The 23,381-nt window shown below is 37.4% G+C and overlaps 1 protein-coding gene across 13 annotated transcripts in view; it reads left to right on the top strand.

The window, feature by feature from the left end:
• LOC123313039 (actin-binding LIM protein 1) overlaps nucleotides 1–23,381 on the top strand; it is a 37,469-nt gene that overhangs the window by 2,189 nt on the left and 11,899 nt on the right. For 7 of the 13 annotated variants that reach the window (XM_044897714.1, XM_044897722.1, XM_044897712.1 and 4 more), the window contains exons 1-3: nucleotides 6,222–6,363; nucleotides 12,863–13,197; nucleotides 22,216–22,436. In XM_044897714.1, the coding sequence (XP_044753649.1) occupies nucleotides 13,011–13,197; nucleotides 22,216–22,436 (408 nt within the window). In that variant the 5' untranslated portion in view covers nucleotides 6,222–6,363; nucleotides 12,863–13,010. Of the gene's footprint in view, nucleotides 1–6,220; nucleotides 6,368–12,862; nucleotides 13,198–22,215; nucleotides 22,437–23,381 lie in introns of those variants that run through there. The other 6 variants (XM_044897724.1, XM_044897721.1, XM_044897723.1 and 3 more) reach the window with 3 other exon arrangements.

The raw sequence follows: 23,381 nt of genomic DNA on the forward strand, positions 1-23,381 counted from the left end.
ACCTAGCCAGAAACGTATGAAATGTATGAACAACCACGATTACCTTGAAAGGTTGCCCTTTTCTGCCTTAAAATTTCCCTGTCTTCTATCGATCTGGACGATGATCATTTTATGTGTTTACAGGACAGTTCACCCATCAACTCTTCAAATAGAACCGGATATTACTGACTTCCTGACACACCAACTAGGTGACATAGGGCTGCCTTTTTCCCTCTTATACTCAAACAAAATAAATGTTTTCCCAATTCAAAATTGTCTTGTGCATATTCAGTGGATTTCTTTGCTTTTCTGGTATAAGAGCTCTCTCAGTGATGAACAAGGCACTAAATCTAGAAAGGAAATAACAGATTTCCCATAAAATAAACCGCCTATTATTATCAATCTGTCGATCAACCGTGAAAAGGTAATCACCGTATAAATTATAAGCCAGTAATCGAGGCTTCCGCCAGATCCGCTGACGAAACCGGATGTCCTCGGAGAATTCGAAAAGGGTTGAACGGCACTAGGCGAAGAAGGATATACGGCTGTGTTCTTGCTCAAGAAGCCCGATTTTTTGTACGGTCCCCGTATGATCGAATTCTGGGCGATTTGTGAGATCGGTGCATTTATTTACGTCTTCCCTGGTTCCCTGTTCTTGTTTTCATTTCATCCCGGTCACCCACCCGATCTCTTTGATGTGCCATGCGGACGCGTTAGAAAAAATGTTTGAAAGCGAAAGGTTCTCTGTTTGAGCGTTTTTCACACTGCGTCCAAACGTCATCATCGGACCGCGCATTTATTGTGAGTTGCAGTTACGGGGATATATTGAAAAATTCTTAGCCTATTGTAGAACCAAACAAAATTTCAATGTCAAAATATTTTATAACTCAACATAATCACCTCTTAATTGGTTACATTTATTACAGCGAACCTGCAACGTGTCTAGATCTTTCAAAAAAAATGTTTCTTCTTGCTCTGCAAACCAGACCTCCACAGCTTTTATTACCTCCTCGTTGGAAGAAAATTTACGACCTTTTAAACTTTTTTTCAGTTGAGGAAAGAGATGATAGTCGGGTTGAGCCACATCTGGTGAATAAGGGGGGTATTCTAGTAATTCAAACCCTAAATCACGAATTTTTTGCATGGCAACATAAGATTTGTATGCAGGGGCGTTGTCCTGCAGAATCAAAACACCTTTGGATAACTTTCCGCGTCTTTTCTCTTTAATTTTTTCCCGTAGAGTGGTCTGTAATGTCGAATAGTAATTTCCGGTTATTTTTCTACCCTTATCCAAAAAATCAATCATGATTACTCCATGGCAATCCCAAAAAACTGAAGCAAGAACTTTTCCAGCAGATTTTTGGAGACGAAACTTCTTAGGTCTTGGAGAACCAGAGTGTCGCCATTCCATCGATTGTTGCTTTGTTTCTGGATCGTAGAAATGTACCCAAGTCTCATTCATAGTAACAATTCGACACAGAAACTGGCCTTCCCGATCGGTCATGATCTTCAATGGAAAATTTACCTCTTCTGAAGCTTGAAATCCAATTTTTCACGGTCGCATACGAAGGAAATTGATCAACAAGGGTATTAAGCATATCTTCGTAAATCTGCTTACCTCTTAACCCTTTTAAATACAGGTACTTGATGATGGCTCGATACTCCAATTTTTCGATTTTCACAATTTCGGTGGACATCTTCTTTCTTTTAATTTATTGCGTAACTCTGGTTTACTTTTTTGACCTCAAACTTCACTCTGACACTTCTAATGAGTTATTGTTCGTTACTATGGTAACGCAATATTTTTGTATGCATGGAACTGGTCTAGGTTAACTAGATATCAATACATCCTCGTATTATCTGGAGTATATCGGTATGAATTGTGTAGGATACATCAATAATGAACTGCATTGAACTTTGAAAAATATTTGTGAGGCCTCATACAGACCACTGCAACATGCAATCTAATGCCAGATCCAGACCGTAGTCACCTATGATGTTGTTCGGTGTCGGTGCAGTGCCTACGTCTAGATCCGGTATAACGGGAATTCCTCGTCAGTATACAGGGTGACTTGTACCGAAGTTTTTAACCCTATTCAAACAAAACTTCATATTTTTCTAACCAAGCCCAATATATTGACAATAATCTGCTCTCTTAATCAAGTCGAACATTGGTAGCGATTATTTTTCCATCTCCGGTTTCCGTCTAGACCGGAGTAGTCGTTGTCCTGAAAACTTATCAAAATACCAAACCTTCCAGAGGTCTCGCTATAAACGCCCACGGAAACGTGCTTGGCCCCTCTGCAAAAGTACCAATCGCAAAAATCGAAGGTCTAAACAATAAAATTCATTGGCTGCAGTCTAAACAAGAAAACGCAAGGCTCAGTATCGATTGATCGGCTCGTAAAAACCATTCCAGGAAAAACTCCGGGCAGAATACTCTACCGAACGTTGCTGTGAAACAATCGGTCGAAAATAGAGTCGTAAAAGTCATGAGGCGTTAGCTGAATAAAGAAGGGTTGCGATCCTTTCTCGTGGAGTCGGAGCAAGGATCGATGAATGTAAAGATGAGAAGCAAAGTTTGTTATTAGATCGATACTGAGCTACGTTTTCCAAGAGTTATAATTGACAGTTTTAAAGGTCACCATGTAGTTCCCTCTTGAGGCATGAGACTTGGGTCATAGAAAAAAGACATTTGGTAACGAGCTTTGAAAAATCTAGTGAAGTTCAGGTGTATTTTCTATGCTCGAAGGTATTGCCCAGCTTTTACCATCGTATAAGGACAATACAAATACAAAAATGACAAAACGTTGATATTTCAAATGGAACACCCTACATATGCAAAAGGCTCTGGAACTTAAACAAGCAAGAACAAAATTTAACGAAAACCGTGTCGAATAAAGAAATATCCGATAGATAAATAACGCTTCAATAGATTTCACATCCTATCTCGGCAAAAAGCGAATCTGCGCATTTCTTCGCAGATATTTTCTGCTCATTTAAATTGCACGGAAGGTGATTAAGGTCTCGGATTTATCGAGTTATATAACATGAACTGGTTGTGCATTCTACTGATTACAACGTAATTAAACGACCATTATCGATTTATTCCAATCCGACTAGTTCGACTTGTTGATATTCTTGTTTGGTTCTATATCTCGCATCTCTGATGAGAAAAGATGATTCATCGTTTTAACGCCTCTGGCCATCCAGTCGAGAGATACTCCAAGAAGTTTCAAATTCACTTTCCGATAACGCCGGATTTTCGGTAATAGCATTCCGAAGTAATTATGATGTACACTTTTCTTAGATTTTCACTACTATTAGGCTAACGCTTTTTGACATCTAACATCTCTGAAGAAGAAGAATGAATTATACAGCAATTATATCTCCACTTCAGCACGTCATTTGCGTTAAATAATTAATGGGTATCGAACTCTCATAACTCTATTCCACCTGGATCAAACTCATTACAGTGTGTAATAACTCTCATTATATTTCCTTTGTAACTTGAAGTTATCAACCCGTCATTCACAATCATAGACATAGAGACATGCCTCTATGTCTATGTTCACAATTAATCCGCTGATAAATTTTCCTTCTATGGTTTAATGATTAATGACACTTATTATTTTTATGCTTGAAGTCTGCATAGAATTGCATTATAATTTCTTTACACTTCTATATCCGTTAGGTTTTCCAAAAATAACTGTGAATGCAAATTTTCAACCGCGTGTACACACTTCCTCGTACACGTATCAATTATGTGCATAACGTTACAGTTTGGTTACTTGGAACTGATTGCTTCCTAGCAAAAAGAACCTACATTCCCAACTGCGGTGTGCAGTTAAAACGGCTTGGTCCGGTCTAGTCGATTTTCTTTCCGTACGTATATCTCGCCAGATGTAGACGGACAAGACGACGATTACGGCGCTGGATATCATCACGAAAAGGCGATCAATCCTGGTATTCACCCTTCCATTCTCTCTATAGAAATAACGAGTTTGTTCAACCAGGAAGAGAGCGGTGAAAGAGATGCGTCGATTTGCGGTGACACCATCGTCAAAAATTCGAAACAATGCCGCATAGAATTCTCTGTGATTGAAGTCGGGTATCCGAGAACGCGAAAGGAAAGTTAATGTTTCAGGCAATCTTTCCATTTTTTTGGCCTATTCTGTCCACAGCATTCGCCAGCCTTCTGCAGGAAATATCTTGTTATTAGTCGAAGAAGATTTTCTGCTGAGATACATTTCATTCGGAAAAGTTGTCAGATTTGACAATTATGTTTATCAAATCCATAGAGATATAGACTCTATGTCTATGATTAAATCAATAAAGTTTCTGCAATTCTATGTTTTGTATATGACAGAATTCAATTTTTAATCTTTCTTTATCCGATTCACTGGAAGGATAATATTCGAACTTAGTTGTTAGTCTATCTTCCATAAATGTGCACTAATTTTATACACCACGAATTCTGCTTTTTTCCTTTTTCTTCTTTTGGGCCATCATAGAAATCATAATATACAGGGTGAGTCTTTGACTTGCGGAAAACAGTTTTTTATAGAGTCCATCGTTATTATGTCGGGAAATTTACAATACTGTCGTAATAACAACGACTGCATCTATCTGGCAACGCGGAATATCCAAATCGCGAAAAAACGAAACGTCACGGCGCACCGTCTCCGAAACGTCGACGCGGCGTTCGAATTGCCAAAGGACGTCGTCGTAGCCCGAAATAAACCGACGACTTTCACGAGTTTTTCGACCGTCGATATCGGGTTAGTCATCGGGCGACGTTGCCGCTTCTACCGAAGGGTTTTCCCCGAAATCGCGACCGTGAGACAGATTCACGCTCTAATTGTCAGAGCGTCGGATCGAGACGGCTGGATTGGGATGTTTCCATCTGGGAACGCTGGAAACATCTCGATCGTGCATATTTACTGACATTTCGACCAATTTCAAAAAAGAAATTTCGTTTTTACTCGAACTACACGGCTTTTTGACCACCATAAACCTTCGAGCACTACAGAGTTATGCCCGGTTTCTGAGATAACCAGCATTTAGTTATTAGTTCGATAACTTTAACGAATGGATAAACTGTCGTTAATTTTGTGTGAGGTTCTGATGTCATTTAATTGCTTCTTCAACTGTCAGTCTTGTGGATATCACTTAAATGAGATGATTCTCCGAAAAATCAGTACTAAAACTCCCAAACGCTAATATGATATCTATGCCTGTCAACAAAAACGTCAAATGGATAAACGTCCATCGTCGATGAGATCCAGAGTAGTTCTTCTCACCGAGTCAACCACAGCAACTGAATTTACCAGTTATCGGTCCATTAAGTTTATCGAGTAGATCAACATCCGATAAATGGAGTTTGTTTTTCAGTGCTGCTAACTGGACACCACCTGCACACTTCGAAGCTTCGGCCTTTTCCATGTCCAAATGAAGCAACGAGCGTGCATGTTTCCCAATGAAAAACGGTGTCTTATTTTAATTTCATTTCAGCTGACCAAATGGAACGCGTCCTACCTCTCCTCCCTTACGCATGCTAGCTGCGAAATGCAGACTGGCGCACAAAATTAGGACAAAATGGGACATATGTGGTCCGATCTGGGGGAAAATTTATTTGGGTCTCGTTGCCTACTAGATGGCGCTCGAGTACTGAATGATACTCAGAAGCTCCTACTAGTATTTGATTAGGATCCGTCAATTATGATCGATTTCCGTAGGAGTCGGAGTTGTGTTGCTCTGACAAGGTCATGTGCGACCTTAGACAAGTTCTAAGTGTGCGACCGAAACCATCTACTCTCCTTAGATGGAACGTTCTTTAGACAGTAAAATGCACTAATGCAGGTGATATACGTCGGAATTAATTCTTAATAGACAGAATATCATTCTTGCTTCAAATGGTGACTTTTATGCTTTTTTTCAACATATTGAAGCCAAAACAATTCAAGTTGTACCTTCACCCACTTAAAGATGCTATTGTAATAGCAAAACACTTATTTTGTTCATACAAACTGAATAAATTAAAAATCACTGGATTAAGTCTCATAAGGTCCAAGTATCATTGACTTATGGCGGTGAATCGTGTCCTTCCAGAGCTAGTTCAGTATTAACTGACTAGCTGACTAGTAACAGTAACGAAGAAAATCCAACCTTTCCTTTCAATGCTTCGTTACCGATTCGTCTTCCGTCTAGGTAATAAACGACACGCTTGGCAACGGGGCACCTATAATTCATTGGTTAACTCGTTACCGCTCAGTGCTTTACTTACTCTGGTTAAGTCAGTTTGGTGTGGTTGTGTGCGTTTTGTGGAAATCCGCGCATCCGACACGAATATTTTCCGAGTGGATATTTTTTTTTTCGAAACGAGTACGTATGTAATTTTTTTTTTGTCCAAGCGAAGTGTGTTCGATACAAAAATGGTGCGGTGAAAAGTCGAGGGTTTCCCTTGTTTTTTTAATTTTTCAGGAGGATTTCTAGTTTTTTCCATATTGAGTTGACGAAATACTTCTCTACATCTCTTTGACGTGAAAATTTTGGCTGTATCTTTATCACTTATTTTGGTAGTATGTATCGTCAATATTTAATAAGATTGGGGAAGTGTAAAAAACCTCTTAATTAAAATAGTAAAAAAACGCAAAAATTTTCGATTATGTTATTCACAATATTATGCATATCGAAGGCTAGCTTATTATGGTACTTACATTTTTCGAAGCCAAGCAGATAAGGAAAAATGTATTCAGTTCGAAATCAACACTGAGAATATTATAGAGGTATAGTTCGCGACTTTATGGATTTCTAGGAAGTAATCTCTGGAACTACCAAACCGATTTTGAAAATTTTTTCAACATTAGAAAGCTTCATTATTTCTGTTATTTTTCGATGTGAAGTACTAATGCATTATAAATGTGAAAGTCCGTGTGTTTGTCAGTTTTTTGTTTGTCTTCACATACCTTTGGAACAGTTGTCCGATTTTGACAGGGATTTCACTATAGTGAAGAGAATTTATTGCAGAAAGTTTGTTGAATTCATTCCTACATAATGAATAGACTCTGGGGAAACTAATATATACACGAAAACGGTAATATACAATTTTGTAGAGCTCTAAAAGTTCTAGGAAAAAGTCCGAACTTTTGAGTATAACCAATTCGATCCAAAACAATGATCCATTTGAAGAAAGAAGGCTCTTGACTGATATGAAAATTAATGTGACACTCATTTGCATCAGCCAATATTCGAATAAAAGAACAATATTATGATCCATTGCTCACTTCAACGACTAATGGATTCAGATCGTAGAAAAAAACGTTTGTTTTCCTACGATCTTCCCAAGTATCTGACAAATTACACTCATACTAATATAAATTTTCAGCCGAATCATCAAATGAATCGGAAATTGAAAACATCTGATACGAAAGCCTATAGGGGGTTTGTTATACCGATAAATGTTTGATCAGAGATAAAACTGTTTCGCTTCGGATTAAGTAGGTCTGCTTATCAGATACGTATGAGAACATTATTTCGTCGATTATTCACGAGCAAACATCGAAAATGTATTCGCAATTTGTTTGATTTCTCAAGTGACCCTTGAACTTCAACTTATATCTCTATACATCGTGAAAAAATCTGCCTGTTGCATTTTTATTTTGCCTGGCGGTTCTGTATCTAATCTGATTTTTCAAATTTGACGTGATAAAAACTTCGATGCACATTTCGTATATTCAAACTTAAGTCACATTTTTCTGTACAAATATTATTGGACTTCTTTATGAAGTGATCACCTTTTCGTTGAATTTTTTTCGCCTTCATAATATGCAGAACAAAAGTATATCTTAACCGCTTAATACTCAGTCATAAAAGTCGACGTATCTCATTATTTCCAATTTTATCGTCTCAATTATAATCACGTGCAATTGTTCTCTTGAAAAAAAAGCTACTCGAGGGAAATCGAATGGATGTTAATAATAGTATCAACTTCGGTTCTTGGTCATTATATCATGCCAAAGATATCATGGGAAAACCTTGGAACGACCAAACCCATCATAAAGTTGATTCTCCTATGATTCTAACAAATCATACCATAGGTTGTTATGATTCCAAGAGGGCTATATTTGATATTTCCTCTCGGAAATTGAAATCGTATCTATATTATTGATGAAAGAATAATTGTCATAACATGAGAGTAGAATACTAAACTTGTCCACGAATGTTTGGGGAGAAAATCGGAAAAAAAGGTTAAGGAAACACATGTTTCTTTCGACCAATTTTGTTCACAGACAAAATATACGTTCTTCTTCCATCATGTCGTAGCTCTTTGTCCATTTTTATTACTTTCTATGACACGTTCCTAGTGTGACTTACCAGGGATATGTTCCGAAAATTGAAGTTCTGCCATTGTGGCTGTGTAGATTTAATAAATTCATCGCTTTGTTTCACGGCTTTTAAAATAGGTAATGACCTAACACAACTTGATTTTTCGCAAGGTCAAAGTGCGCGGGCGCTTTGCCCATGCTTCAATAGAAGGTTGGAGACGTAGATATATTGTGGATTATTCGTGGATGTAATCTGACGTCACGCAGTAAATCGTTCCCGAAATAAGTTCATTTGCAAAACTCGAAATAAAACCTGGCGATCAATTCTCGACTATTAATCCATTGATAAATCGAAATGAGATGGTTGGCAACGAGTGAAACTGACATTGCTCAATGGTGGAGGATTCACAGAAATTCATCATTGTAATTTTTTTTTTCTTCGACTTTTTTTCTTTGTTTTGTATTCATTTTTATTTGTTGTTTTGACAATTATTTATTTTCTGAAATTACAGCTCTGGTTATAATCTCTTCTGGTAGTTATATGTTGAAAATTCGTTGCCTATACGTGTTGTAGCCTGATATTGCATAGAAATACGTGGACGCAGATCTCTTCTTCCACTAATGCAGGCTTATAATCGGAGGAAAATTAGCCGAGACTAACATTCCTACTCGTCCCACACAAAAGTTCAAAGATCGCTCAAATCTAATTCCATCAGTTAGGAAGATCAAGAATGAGGTCGATCGAGTTACTGGTTAATTTAATCACAGAATCCAGGTTGTGTCCGGCACGTTTACTAGAACAACGGGAGACATCATTGGAACCTTCCCACTAAATTTATATAACTAAGGATTCTCGGAAAAATAAGCATCTGAGTTCTATGGTATCATTCAATTTTTCGTCCAGCGAATGACATAGAAATGATTATCTTAATCTTTTATGGCTTCTATGGACTCAGTGAGAGATCAGTATAGCCAGCTTGTCTAAGATGGCGTTTCCGAAGCGGAATAGGTATTTATTGGCTCCTTCACTTACTACATAATGATCAGTTTTGTGGGTCCATTGCTCAGTCCCTTCTTTTATAGAAAAGTCGTCCTTCTCTATGACTTCACAGGACCATAAACAAGGTCTTAACGACTGACATAAACATTATTATTTTCTTCATTACTTTCCTGTGTTTTCCGAAATTAATATTTTCCATAGTTACTTCATCTATTTATCTATTTATTATGGTCATGATATGTGTCTGAAAAAACAAACCCAACGCTTTACTTGAAAAAGTTCAAAATGAAATCGGCAATAAATCGAGGAACATAGAACAAAGTTTAACTAGGGATTAACCCGACCTTATAATTTCTGTGCAACTTGTTCTTGTCAGGGGTACGTTCCAGAAAAGAAACGTAGCTACATAAATTCGTTTGTAATCTAGTTCTCGATATATCACGTCTGTCGTGTTGTCAGCCTTCGTATCGTATCTCCCCTGTCAACACCACACAGTACCCGGTACAAATTGGAATTCAAAGGATGTTATGCTTTTTTTTCCGTGATTGCGTATCGGTCCCCCATACCAATTTGTTCGTGTAAACACGATGATACCGGTCGTAACCACGTGTAGTTAACGGTTATTTTGTACTGTCGGAAGACGGCGAAGCCAGCGGCGCCTGCGGCGTCTTTACCGACGCCCGTCTAACGCGTTCAAAAATAAACGTCCCTAATAAAATGCATGCTTCCGAGGAACTCGGAAGGGTTCAAGTTGGAAGGATGCCGACCTAGAACCCCGTCCTTGTTTGGCGTTGTGTGAGTTGGTGTCATTTCGTCATTGTGTTTCACTCGGGAACTGGCTGAAGGTATCGTCATTTTACCGTAGAAATTGCGAAGATTCGAATTCGTTGGACTCTCATGTCATTACGAATTGAGAAGCCCCATTGAGTAACGTACACACAGGTGCGCCACCTATCGCTGGGTAGGCGAATTTGTTAACTAGGCCGAGCATTTCGTCTGTAATTCCTGTCTAATGTGTGTGTAATGGTGTCTGGCTGGGGGTAAGATCATATTCAAGCATCGAATTATTGTTGTTTATATTATCATCCTCGATCACAAACAAAGTCGTAGTAGCAGCAATATACCTCTGCTACTTCTACTTTGCATGTAATCGAAGATTAAAATACACTGCGCAAAAAAATTAACGCACATTCCGAAAATCTCAATTTTAATGAAAGTTAACTGTACATTGACTTTATAACTTATTTTTTATGCTCTCTCGGGAAGGTTTTGAACGAAACAAGACACATTAAATGGGAGAAAAATTCAGGATTTCACCGAATCTTATGTGAAAGAAGAGAAATGAACAATTTTCAAAATACTGAAATGCTGATAAGTGATTTAATACTTGGTATTTCCACCCCTTGCGTTAATTACAGCTCGGCAACGACGGTTCATACTCAAAATGAGTGATCTCAAAATGTTCTGATCTAATCCTTCCCAGATTTCTCCGAGTTGGATTCCTAAGTCATTAAGAGTAGCTGGATGATTTTCTGAACTTCTCAGCCTTCTATTGAGGTTGTCCCAAACCTGCTCAATCGGATTGAGATCTGGACTTCTTGCTGGCCATTCCATTCGAGAGACTTCAACCTCTTCAAGGTACTCCTGAACGATGCGCGCACGATGGGGTCTGGCATTATCTTCCATAAAAATGAAATTTTCACCAATGTATGGGGCAAATGGCAATACATGCTCTTCAAGAATGTTCCTTATATACTTATCAGCATTCATAGCTCCATTATCAACGACCACTAGGTCTGTGCGAGCAGTCAAAGATATTCCATCCCATACCATAATCGATCCTCCCCCGAAACCAGTAGTATTCAGGTAATTGCACTGAGCATATCTTTCATGTGGACGTCTGTATACAAGGGAACGTCGATCACAATGGTAGAGGCAGAATCTAGACTCATCTGTGAAGAGAACTCTTTCCCAATCGGCCTCTTCCCAATGGATATGCTCTCTCGCAAAATCCAAACGCGCCCTTCGATGGGCTGGGGTAAGAGCTGGGCCTCTTGCCGCGACACGAGGCCTTAAATCATATTCTCTGAGGCGATTTCTTATTGTCTGAGTGCTAATTTGCACCTCATGAGTTTGCTCAAGCTGAATTTGAAGGCGAGCGGTTGCAAACCGTTGTCTCAACGAAGAAACTCTCAAGTAACGTTCTTGAATGGCAGTTGTTACCCGTGATCTACCCTGTCCTGGTCTTCGGACATTCATACCTGTCTCCCTGAATCGCTACAACATTCTGGACGCACTTGTATGGGAAACTCCAAACCTTTCTGCAATTCTTGTGTATGTCCAACCTTCTTCTCGCAAAACTACCGCTTGGGCACATTCCTCTTGAGTCAAATTGCGTGTTTCGCGTTGCATAGCGATTGAGTGTAGAAAATCAAATGAAAGAAAAACTATTGATCACTGGAATTGATCGAGAACAACGGATTTTAGAATGGAGCCAATACATTCAAAATCTGATAATATCATCTTTTTTTATTCCTGCTGGGAAAAAACATCTGTTTTGAAGAAAACCGTTGAAAGTGGATAACATATGCATGCATAATTCTGATAAAAATAATTATCAATCATTCGATGCTTGAATATGACCTAACAACTACAGTGTTTACGCATTCAGTATGCTCTGATCGATCAGCGCGCCATTCCAATTACGTATAACTTTTTTTTGGTTAAAATATTCGATTTACTCCGTGAGAACACTATCTTAATCGAGATATAATAACACTTTCTAGAATTCCAATTCACTTTGTGTTAATTCCTTTAGAAAGTACTTTTTTCATGTTCAATCGGAAATAATTATCTGTGGAACAAATTTGGTTACTGGTATTCTTAGCTAATCTTCATTGCAGGTATAATAATTGAGTGAAAAGCATTCTGACTATCGTTAAAGCTCCATTGAAGACCATCATGTAATACTTCAATAAAAAGCTCCTTGAAGGAAGCTTCTCCTACTGCATTTTTATCGTGCTTGACATAACTTAGGGAACTAATTGTTGTTGTGACCATGATTTGATGGTATCCAATGTTCACACCATCGTGTCTTATTTCTTCTTACACAACGTAGAAGTCAACAGATCATTTTACTAATGTCTAGGAAGTTATTCAGATTGTTCTCCCATAATAAAAATGATAAACATCTTCTTGGTTCTTCGTTGTTTATCAGCGAACTTTCTTCTGCTTCATAAGCATTCATCACCGCGTTTCGTTCGAGGACAGAGCAGCTACTTTGTATTGAAGAACTCTACGGCATTCACCGCTATGTCTCTGACCGCTTATGAGATAATCAAGACGTGATTCACGATATTACGCCGACATTCCTCCTTTTTTTATTTACGTAACAACAAACAGTTGTTCAATTTGCAGAGACATCCTACTAACAAAGCCGAAGAACCTCATAGACAGGTCTCTCCGAATTCAATCTGTATCGAACACACTTTAATCGCTCTGGGCATGAATATTTCAACGAACCACACTCGCTAATAAGTTATACATTTTTTTTTAGAGCGCAGAAAACGAAAGTGACATACGAAACGCGTCATCGGCGGTCTTCCGAAAGAAAGTGGTCGTGCGAGTTTTACGTTATAGTGTTGTGCGTCCTTTGAAGACGTACCCTCTGGCTTTGGACGCGTTTCCTTCGCCCAGCCGTCGCGATGAAGACGAAAAATAAATTGGACGATGGTAAGACGACCACCCAGCAGTTGATCATATCGGAACAGCAGAACAACAACAACGGTTTGACTGCGAAACCGCCCGCGCCAGTTGATAAGAAAAAGTTGGAAAAACTGGAGAAGGAGAAAGAGAAGGAACGTAAAAAAGCCGAGAAGAACCTGAAAAAAGGTGAGCAAATGACAGGGAAAGGTTCATAGAACACATCGTACGTTTCTCTGCATTTTCCAAATGTCAGATGATGACGTTCCTAGGGTATTTCAGACATCTGAAGGTGCAAGAAACTAGGGCCTGTTTGCACCAATACCCCTTAAAACGAGTACTTAACTAATTATCGTTTAAAGTTAATGGACACTTAATTTTATTCCCAGTTGCACGACTGTGGCTTAACAGAATCTTAAGTAAGGGGCCCTTAAGTTTTTATATCTAGTGATATTTCAGTTTTTTATTTTGGTGCAACTTCATCCTAGTCCAATAAAGCTATTTCATTGGTTGGCCGGTTGCCGTTGATCGTTGTCATTTCATTAGCCTAACTTAATTGTTCTGTCAGACAGTTTCAAGTAAATTATTAATAATAATATTTTTATCAAAGAGTACCAACTTTTTGTTATTGAATTAGTAGCATTATTGATAATGATAAGGATTGTCAAATAAAGGGTACCTAAGTTTATATAAGTACAACACTTTCTCTGTAAGGTCTTGTGTGAATTTGTTTTATTAATGTTGAAGAGGAACGTGAAGAAAATGTTTATTGTCCTTGTTAGTACGAATACGATGAATGATTGCCAAGCAAGTGGTGGTAATCTACAAAGGGCTCTCAACTTCTCAACAGAAGAAAAGAGTTTGTTGCTAACTATAGTATGATTTGTGACACAAAATTGAAAATTGAAAGACTGATGGCATAACAATAAAGGCAAAAGAAAAGGCTTGGTTTTCAGTAATGAATTCATTCAATTTTCAAAATCCATCAAAAATGGGAAGTTCTGCAGCCAGTTCAACAAATTATTTCAGGATAGAATCCCGCCCTTAAATACCTAGGTGGTCATTACAGGAGCGCTTAAATTTAAGGTTAGCTTTAGCCATTTAAATGTCAGTTAACGGTTGGTGCAACGTAATTTAAGTTAAGAGTTCATTTTAAGGGACAGTTTACACTAAGTGCGTTTGATGCAAACGGGTCTAACGCTTGTCTTCCCACAAATCTAGTCTTCTTCTACCACCTGATCACCCGTATATCATTGAATCTAATTGGACATCCCTGCATCTCTTTCAGAATGCCGTAGGGCTTAGACCCGTTCGCTAAACACACTTAGTGTTAAGTGTCCCTTAAAATGAACTCTTAACTTAAATTACGTTGCACCAACCGTTAACTGACATTTAAATGGCTAAAGCTAACCTTAAATTTAAGCTCTCCTGTAATGACCACTTAAATATTTGAGGGTGGGATTCTAACCTAGAATTATTTGTTGAACTGGCTGCAGATGGATTTTGAAAATTGAATTCAAGCCTTTTCTTTTTCCTTTATTGTTATGCCATCAGTCTTTCAATTTTCAATTTTGTGTCACAAATCATACTATAGTTAGCAACAAACTCTTTTCTTCTGTTGAGAAGTTGAGTGCACTTTGCAAATTACCACCACTTGCTTGGCAATCATTCATCGTATTCGTACTAACAAGGACAATAAGGACATTTTCTTTACGTTCCTCTTCAACATTAATAAAACAAATTCACACAAGACCTTACAAAGAAAGTGTTGTATTTATATAAACTTAGGTACCCTTTATTTGACAATCCTTATCATTATCAATGATAATACTAATTCAACAACAAAAAGTTGTTACTCTTTGATAATAATATAATGATTTACTTGAAACTGACTGACAGAACAATTAAGTTAGGTTAATGAAATGACAACGATCATCGGCCAACCAATGAAATAGCTTTATTGGACTAGGATGAAGTTGCGCCAAAATAAAAAACAGAAATATCACTAGATATAAAAACTTAAGGGCCCCTTACTTAAGATTCTGTTAAGCCACAGTCGAGCAACTGGGAATAAAATTAAGCATCCATTAACTTAGTTAAGTACTCGTTTTAAGGGGGTATTGGTGCAAACGGGCCTTAGATCTCTAGCAAAATTTCTTGGATATCCTCTAGATATTTCTTAAAATCTGTCCTCCAATGTTTTTGGAGCTAGTCAGTTTCCTTGGATCCTTTCAGATTTTCTTGGAGCTCCTCGGATTTCTTCGAATCTCCTTAGTTTTCCTTGAAATTCTGGATATTCCTAAAAATATCCTTTGATAATCCAGGGATCTTCTTGAATGATCCCTGGTTTCCATGAATCTCCTCGGTTTTCCCTGGGTTTCCAAGGATTTCCTAGGATATCCCCGGTTTTTCTTAGATCTTCACGGCTTTCTTGGATCTTCACTGATTTCCTCTCAATTCGGTGAAAAATTTCGTCATCGACCAATTTTCTTTTTCAAACGCAGAGTGAAATGGCGCAATGTAAACTAACTAGATGACAGATGACTCCCAAAATCCACTTGAGTATAGTGTAAAGTTGTGCCAACCCAACGGCAAAAGAACTTAGACAAACCCTTTGAAAACCTTTTATAAAAGGTTGACAGTGTGTATTCTCCATACAGATGCTGACCCCCGTCATGTGTACATTGCAGTTATCATATGGCATGGATAAATAGTAATTTGATATAACAAGGGGCTTCCTACTCGACATGACAATCTGCACAATGAGCAAATTGTATATTGAATGTTTCCAAGTATCTCGTACGCACACATAAATAAACTGGAGATACGCGAACATTTATCAACAGGCAGATTATACAGGGAATATAATTTGAGAATCAATTATGAATCAACTATCTAATAATAAGATAGCGGCCGGTTCCTTTCATATAGGTGTGGGAATATTATACCGAATGAGGTACAGAATGGTTGAATATTGAATTTCGGTTATAAATCAACGAAATTAGTTGTTCGATGGAAGAAATTCTCCTTCCTATACATTGTACATAAGTAAATGTTTTAAGTTTTTCTAGTTTTATCAATTGTCAATGAACTGTGGGAATCTAGCACGAGAAAAAAATATCCCTCCCAGAGTTTCTATTTGTTCAATCTAGTTTAAGACTCATTTAAATTTCGTTAAACTGAGATAATAATCATAAATTAGATACCAAAACGCTGTAAATATGGTGCAGTATGAAGAAACCAACAATAATTATGTACCGTTGTAATATTAAGCGCTGAAAATACAAACATTTCAGCCTTTCAGCTCTTAGCTTTAAACGTGATCACATTGTCTAATTTCCAGCGTAGGTAGATAGATCGTTTGTTATAACAAATATTTATCAACAACCTATTGTCCCTCGTCTTGAAAAATCTGAGAGATTACCCAAGTCTTCGATATCAGAACGGCTCCATCTAAAATAGGCAATAGGCAAGGGAGAAATCCCTCCTGATAATTTTCCATGGACGTTGACTATCATGAATGGATTAAAACATAAATGTACTGTGGATAAATCATTTTAATAAGCACTTCAATTTTGGCAACATTTTATCTCAACCAGTATTATGAGACGGTTAATCTTGAACGCATTACTCTTTATTTTTGGATCTGACACCAATATATAGGTTATCATATCTGAGGAATTCGAATGGGGGGCTTAGTCAAAAATACTGAGGATTTTCTACAACTGGGGAAGGGAAATTTCAAAGCGAATGTATCATTTTAGGCTTCGAGCATTATTCCTAAACGCCTTCAGGTAATTGGATTCTATATTAGAATCCAATTCTATATTAGAATTTATTTAACATAAACTATCATATAGTATTTTTTCTCCCAGTTGACGTTTCTTACAGATACAGGTTAAAAGTGAGGTTAGCATCAGTGAACTTTTAGAGTTCAATGGTTAGCATAGATCACAGATAGGGGTGGGTAGTGTACCGTTGTACCGTAGGTTAGTGTTTTTGGCCTCAGTGTTCATGAAACTCCTAGCCTACTAGTACCCCATCATTTGAATTGTTTTTGAAATATTGGTAGTAGGTAGTGGAAACTGCTTGAAAACGCCCGTCATTTTGGTCTGAATATTTGGTATCTTTTCCCAGAGAGTGTCGGTGCATGGAGCTGGCATCGTTCATTCAGGCGGATTATTTTTACCTTTAAAGTAGGACGTGTAGGCGCCTTCGCCAGCGAGATCATAACATGCGATATATACAGTTTATTTACAAGATTATTCAACTTTACGGCCGACTTCCTTTTCCCTTTGCGCTCGATGCAAATTTCTGCAGAACGGAACGTGCCACAAGGGCATTTCGTGCTCTACATGTCAGTTTATAGAAACATGGCATTATTTCTCTGTGAGATCTAAGAAACATGGATTAATGCGATTTTAACATAGACATAGAGACATGGACTGTGCCTTCCCTTTATATCTATGCATGAAATACGGTCAAAAAAAGTGACAGAGAGAAAAACACGTCGGGAATGCAGTTGTCTTTTTCTAGAATTTTGATTGGTCTACACTCACCTCTATGTGAACAAAAAAGAGAAAGGTATGTCCCGACGAGCTTTTCTCTCTTTCTAATAAATAGCCAATTTCATGCTGGCATTGCTCAGTCCATGTCTCTATGTCTATGGATTTTAACGAGCGTTAGTCGTAGCAGGCTTTGGAATTTTGACATCGGATGTTCTATGTTTGAAAGTATGTAGCTCTTGGCTTGTAGCATAGACATGGACTGAGCAATGTCAGCATGAAATTGGCTCTTTTTATAGAAAGAGAGAAATGATGGTCGGGCATTTACCTTCTCTTTTTTGTTCACATAGAGGTGAGTATGGACCAATCAATATTCTAGAAAGAGACAACTGCATTCCCGACGTGCGTTTCTCTGTCACTTTTTTTGACCGTAATTCATGCATAGATAGAAAGGGAAGGTACAGTCCATGTCTATATGTCTATGGCTTGTAGCGTACCATTTTGTGGTTATCTTTGAGCACAGCCCTCTATAAAGACGGCTGAGGTTCCTCTCAGACTGTTGAATTCACGGTTCACATTCTGTGAGAAAAGTTGGAGACGAAAATATAATAAGTGATTCTTTCATTTAAAAATGTTTCTGAGAAGAGGACGTTTTTTAATCTGCTAGATATTTTCTTGTGAAATTACGCGACATAGACGTTTGTTTGTTCACGAATCTTCAAAACGGTATAAGCTAAGCACTACGTTCGAACGCAAAACCTCATCTGTCAGCCTACTTGACGACTAATTATGATGATCGCTGAAGGAATACGGCCGAAGAACATTTATTATTAATTATGTTGTTACAGAAAAGTATGAGTGAATGACAGATTGGAGTTAATGCTCGTAGCATCACTCCAGCTCTTAACGCAGAAGCATTTTACCGTATAAATTATGGCTAGTTATCAGATCGTTCCAGTATTTACTGAAAAGGATGTAAATTACCATATATACACACTTAAATCGGATCCGAAACGAGCACATCCTCATTTGATCGCGTCGAAAATGACTCCATCGTCTACCAAGGTCGAACGTAACATAAAATTCGTCATTTACCAGTCTCATATGTGGTGTTGTGTAACATTCGACCGACTTGTTTTGCATTTTCCCAAATCGCCATTGGTTGGGAATTGAATCGATTTCATGGTTTACTTGCGGTGAGGTAAAAAAAACTCCTAGGAGCCATTGTTCGTTTTCTCACATCACATCTACTGTCTTGGTTTTCAAGGTCGAATTCGAATACCTAGTCATTTTATCATTTAGGTACTCCGATTCGAATTGGAAATTATTATTGTGTGTTGGTGGCTCTTTGAGAACTATATTTGTGGAAAAAAGGACGTTGTGAGAATTCCTAGAGATGAAAGGTTTCAGTGGGAGGGCCATGACCCTGTCTTGAGAACTTGAAAGAAATATTTTTTCAAATGTTTACTTCTAGAAAGGGTACCTCTTTTAGAATATGTATCATATGTAGATCTACCATAATATTTCTAGGAGATAAGGTACACATGTAGAAGGTTGATCTTCGAAAAATTCCCAAAAAGTTGGGGTCAGTTAAAACTTTCTTAAGACCGAACGGTTTTGCCGAGATGGATGAAATTCTCAGATTTATTACTAGAAAAGTTGCTCTTCCAGAATATGTATCACGTTTAGATCTACGATAATTTTCCTGGAAGATAAGTTACTCTAAAGATGACCTTCGAAAAACTCCCAAAAAGTTGGGTTCAGTTGAAACTTCCTCAAGACAAAACGGTTTTGCCGAGATTAATAAAATTCTCAGATTTATTACTAGAAGAGTTGCTCTTTCAGACTATGTATCAAGTTTAGATCTGCGATAATTTTCCTGGATGATACACGACTCGAAAGATTCGAAAAATTGGCGTTAGTTAAAACTTCCTCAAGACCGAACAGTTGCACCGAATTCGATAAAAAAATGTTTATTAAATCAATAAATTAATACACAAAAGTCCTCATACCTCATACGATTATATTATTGATCTGAAGTGGGTCCATGAAATTAATATTCGAGTAGGACTGAGTTCAAATGATCATAGTTCAATCCTCGTTGCAATCCAATGGCCATAATCTATGATCGAGTAATAACCAAATGATAATTACATGCTGCTCTCAATGATTATATATGCCTTATTTCTATCATATTACTCACTTATAAATGTACCTGTTACGTGAATGCAATTTCAATCAACCATGAAAATTTCGCTGGTAGTTACTCCAATAACTTTTATCTATTTAACATTGACACGGAATGACTAGGGTACATATAACTGGTTAATTTATGCAAGTTCAAGTCTACACTTAAATGGGAAATCAGAGCAAGTACACACTCCGAGAGAGTGGAAACAAATTATATCCATTAGAACCACTCCAATAGTTGCTGAACTGAGTTTGTAATTAAGACACTCTAACAAGCCTTTCAAAAAGGTTTGGACTTCTCCACGGGTATCGGATATCGCATCAGAAGCGTCCTGATAATGGTTTCGAAGATTTATTGAACCATCATAGGAATATCAGATATCTCGATTCACAATAGAATTTCTCCTCTATTAGACGAATTAGTGGAGTAAAACAGGAGTAAAAGTATGGGAACGCATTCACATGAAATTCTATGTTCATGACATCGTTGTCTCGAAGGCGAAAATATCATTAGATCGTCATAAATCTTGTTAAATATTCATCATCCTCCGCTGAATTAAAAGGGCCTTGGTGAATTTTCCTATGACTCACGAAATTAACGATTTTCAGTTTCTAGGTCATCTGAGTATAAATTTTTCTATTGGCAGGCCGACCATCTATCTGGTCGCCAACCTATTCCATCCCATCAACGGCGAATTGCATAATACCAATTACGGATGGTCGTTCATTTATACGGGCATCATCAATTATTGCATTATACGTATTCGTTTATGGATGAGAGTTAACCTCGTTGCATTTCAAGGGTCATTGGATATAATTCAATAAACTTCGTACAACGTTAGAAGCTGGTTTGTCGGTATATACTAATTTCGTAAAAATCAGCTGATTTAGAAACTATCTATGAACGAACCGCTGCATCCCGAGGGCCACGAAAAAAAGCCAAACGAAAGACGTAGCATGCCCTGCAAATACTCTCGACCCTGGAGACAGATCGACAATATGAAAAATGTAACGCAAATATAATCACATCTACGTCAGTCTGACAAAAGTGAGGTTAGCACCGATCTCAGGGGTGGGTAGTACAGATTCAACTATTTGATAAGATGAGTATTGTTTTTGGTCTCAGTATTTATGAATTCTAGTTTTTTTTTTTGAGAAGATGTAAAAACTGGTTCGTTACCAACACTGGTTATAAGGTCATAGAATTCGATTTGTGTTGCGTGCAGAAAGGTACGTGTCGCTTCCCATCATTCTTATTCGATCTATTTAGAGAAACAAAACACATTGAAGGAGTCATCGGCTGTGTAATTGTTTTGGTTTCATTTCAGACATGAACGATTATTTTTAGAGTATAGTTTGGGATGGGAAACACTTGAACAAGCAAGTAGTGATAAAATAGAATGCATATTCTGTGTTTTTTGAGAAAAATTCAGATGCATAGAAAAATACTCAGCTATCAAACAGAATGATACCTCAGTAATAGATCTATGTAGTAATAATAATAATAATATTCATTTAGTTCCTACAATTATTATATTGTCTTACAATAACATAATTCCTTCTTCAATGTTCTGAGATCTAATAATAATAATTTGTAATAATTTTGCATTATTCTGTGTCAGTGTTCATTGTTGCTTAGGGTATATGTAGAGATCGATTTTCATGATGTGGTTTTTGTTTAGAAACAGTGCCTTTGTAGAAATATGACGCACCTTACCACGTATTGTTAAGGTTAACGTTAGGATTTTATTTCTTTTGAAAATACCTCTACCCATTTCCCTGTTTTTCATTAGATATCTGAAATAAGTAATGCAACCTAATTAAGAGCTTATATGAGTTTTCTTGGGAAAAAATTCCATTGTTACAAAAAACCGATAATTACTGGAATTATGTACTTTGTTTCATTATTTATTTCAATAAATTTTAACTGCCCCTCGTAAGGACCAATAAACTCCAATTTTATACGAAACAACATTAAATTATACGATTCCCAGTTCAATCTACTGAGGCTTTAATTGCTAATAAAATTATTCCCTAAGGCTTCCTGCATAAAAATAGCTTTATAAGAGGTTATAAGTATAGGAAGCTCGCATTCTGCATTTTCTATTCCGCCCCGAGGATAAAATGACTGTGCAAGATAATTAAATTGTATACAGAATGTCCCAAACAAACACATAACGAGCGTTCAAAAAAAATTTATCGTCAAGTAGGCTGTGAAATTTTGGAGTTTGATTCAAATCAAGCTAGCATTTTGTATTTGAAAGAATCTGCTTAGAATACAGAGTGTCCCGAAATTAATGTAACGTTACTTTTTCCTCAATATTTAGCAATCTGTATGTTCAATGTCCACCAAGAAGCAACTTCATTGTTATGAAATAGTTAGCAACACAAAACATCAAAAAAGAGATCTGCATAGAATATTTGTTCGTAGGAACTTACTCATTATGTGGGCATCTAGTTCCTCAATCTTGGAATTTGGGTAGTATTAATCGATTTATTTTCCTCGTTTCAGGTAAAACGTTATGCCAGGCCTGCAAAAAAAAGTGTTCAGGAGAGGTGCTAAGGGTGCAGGACAAATACTTCCACACGCAGTGTTTCAAGTGCAAAGTTTGCGGCAATTCTTTAGCTCAGGGAGGATTTTTCTCAAAGGACGGTTTCTATTATTGCACCGCCGACTACCAAAGGCATTTCGGTACAAAATGCGCTTCTTGCCAAGATTACGTTGAAGGAGAGGTGAGTTGCTCTAGATAGCATACAATACAGCCGCATAAATGAATATTTCGATTTTTTTATAATTGTAATGTATCCTTCGTCAAAGTGCCTACACGCACCGGCGAACTGCAGTCCAGGACTTCAGATACGTTGATCTTCAGTGCAAGTGCACTACAGTTTTTTGGAGTTTCAGTTCAAATTGACAGTCCTTGACTGCAGTTTGCCGTTTCGTGAATAGCCACTTTTAATCTACAGCATAATGATCCCAAAGTATATGGAACATCCATCAAAATTCGTAGTCAATTCAGTTATGGAATTTTGAGAGTCGATGTTCTGCGTAATGCCAAATTAACTATTTGTAACTTATAAGAAATATTGCACCACGTTATGCAAGGCATGCTAAGCAATATATAGTTTTGAAATGGTGGAAAAACATTAACAGAATCTTTTTAAATGATCATAACATCGAACTGGGCATCAATTTTGGAATTCTATGATACTAAGCTCAAAATCCTTCAGTAAAAGCCAACACAATCATTGAAGACCCTGTATCGAAGTTGCTCGTTAGTTCCTGAAATTATTCATTAATACCCAGTGGTTCAATCTGGTGTGCTTCTTACGTTACAAGCTAAGCACTACGCTCGGACACATATCATCTGTAAAAATTCCATAGTCCTCTCATAGACGACTGATGATGATGGTGTCCACAAGGACCACAATGTAAAGGTGTAGGAGGATGCACTGGCCTGTCAGTATCGTTCCTTTGGACTGTCACAAATGTTCTTCATTTTAAGCTTTAATTCAGCCAAAACGAAGCTTTTTCGTCTCATTTAAAAAAAACAGAAAGTAGAAAGGACGAATAAAAATGTTACGCGTTGATATTCGTGAAAGTAACGAATAATCTTGCCGGTGATTTAATCGTTCGTAATTTATTCCTAGCGTACGCGACCGGAATGTCCGAAAGCG

This window comes from Coccinella septempunctata, chromosome 5, assembly GCF_907165205.1.
Source record: "Coccinella septempunctata chromosome 5, icCocSept1.1, whole genome shotgun sequence".
Lineage (NCBI taxonomy): Eukaryota > Metazoa > Arthropoda > Insecta > Coleoptera > Coccinellidae > Coccinella > Coccinella septempunctata.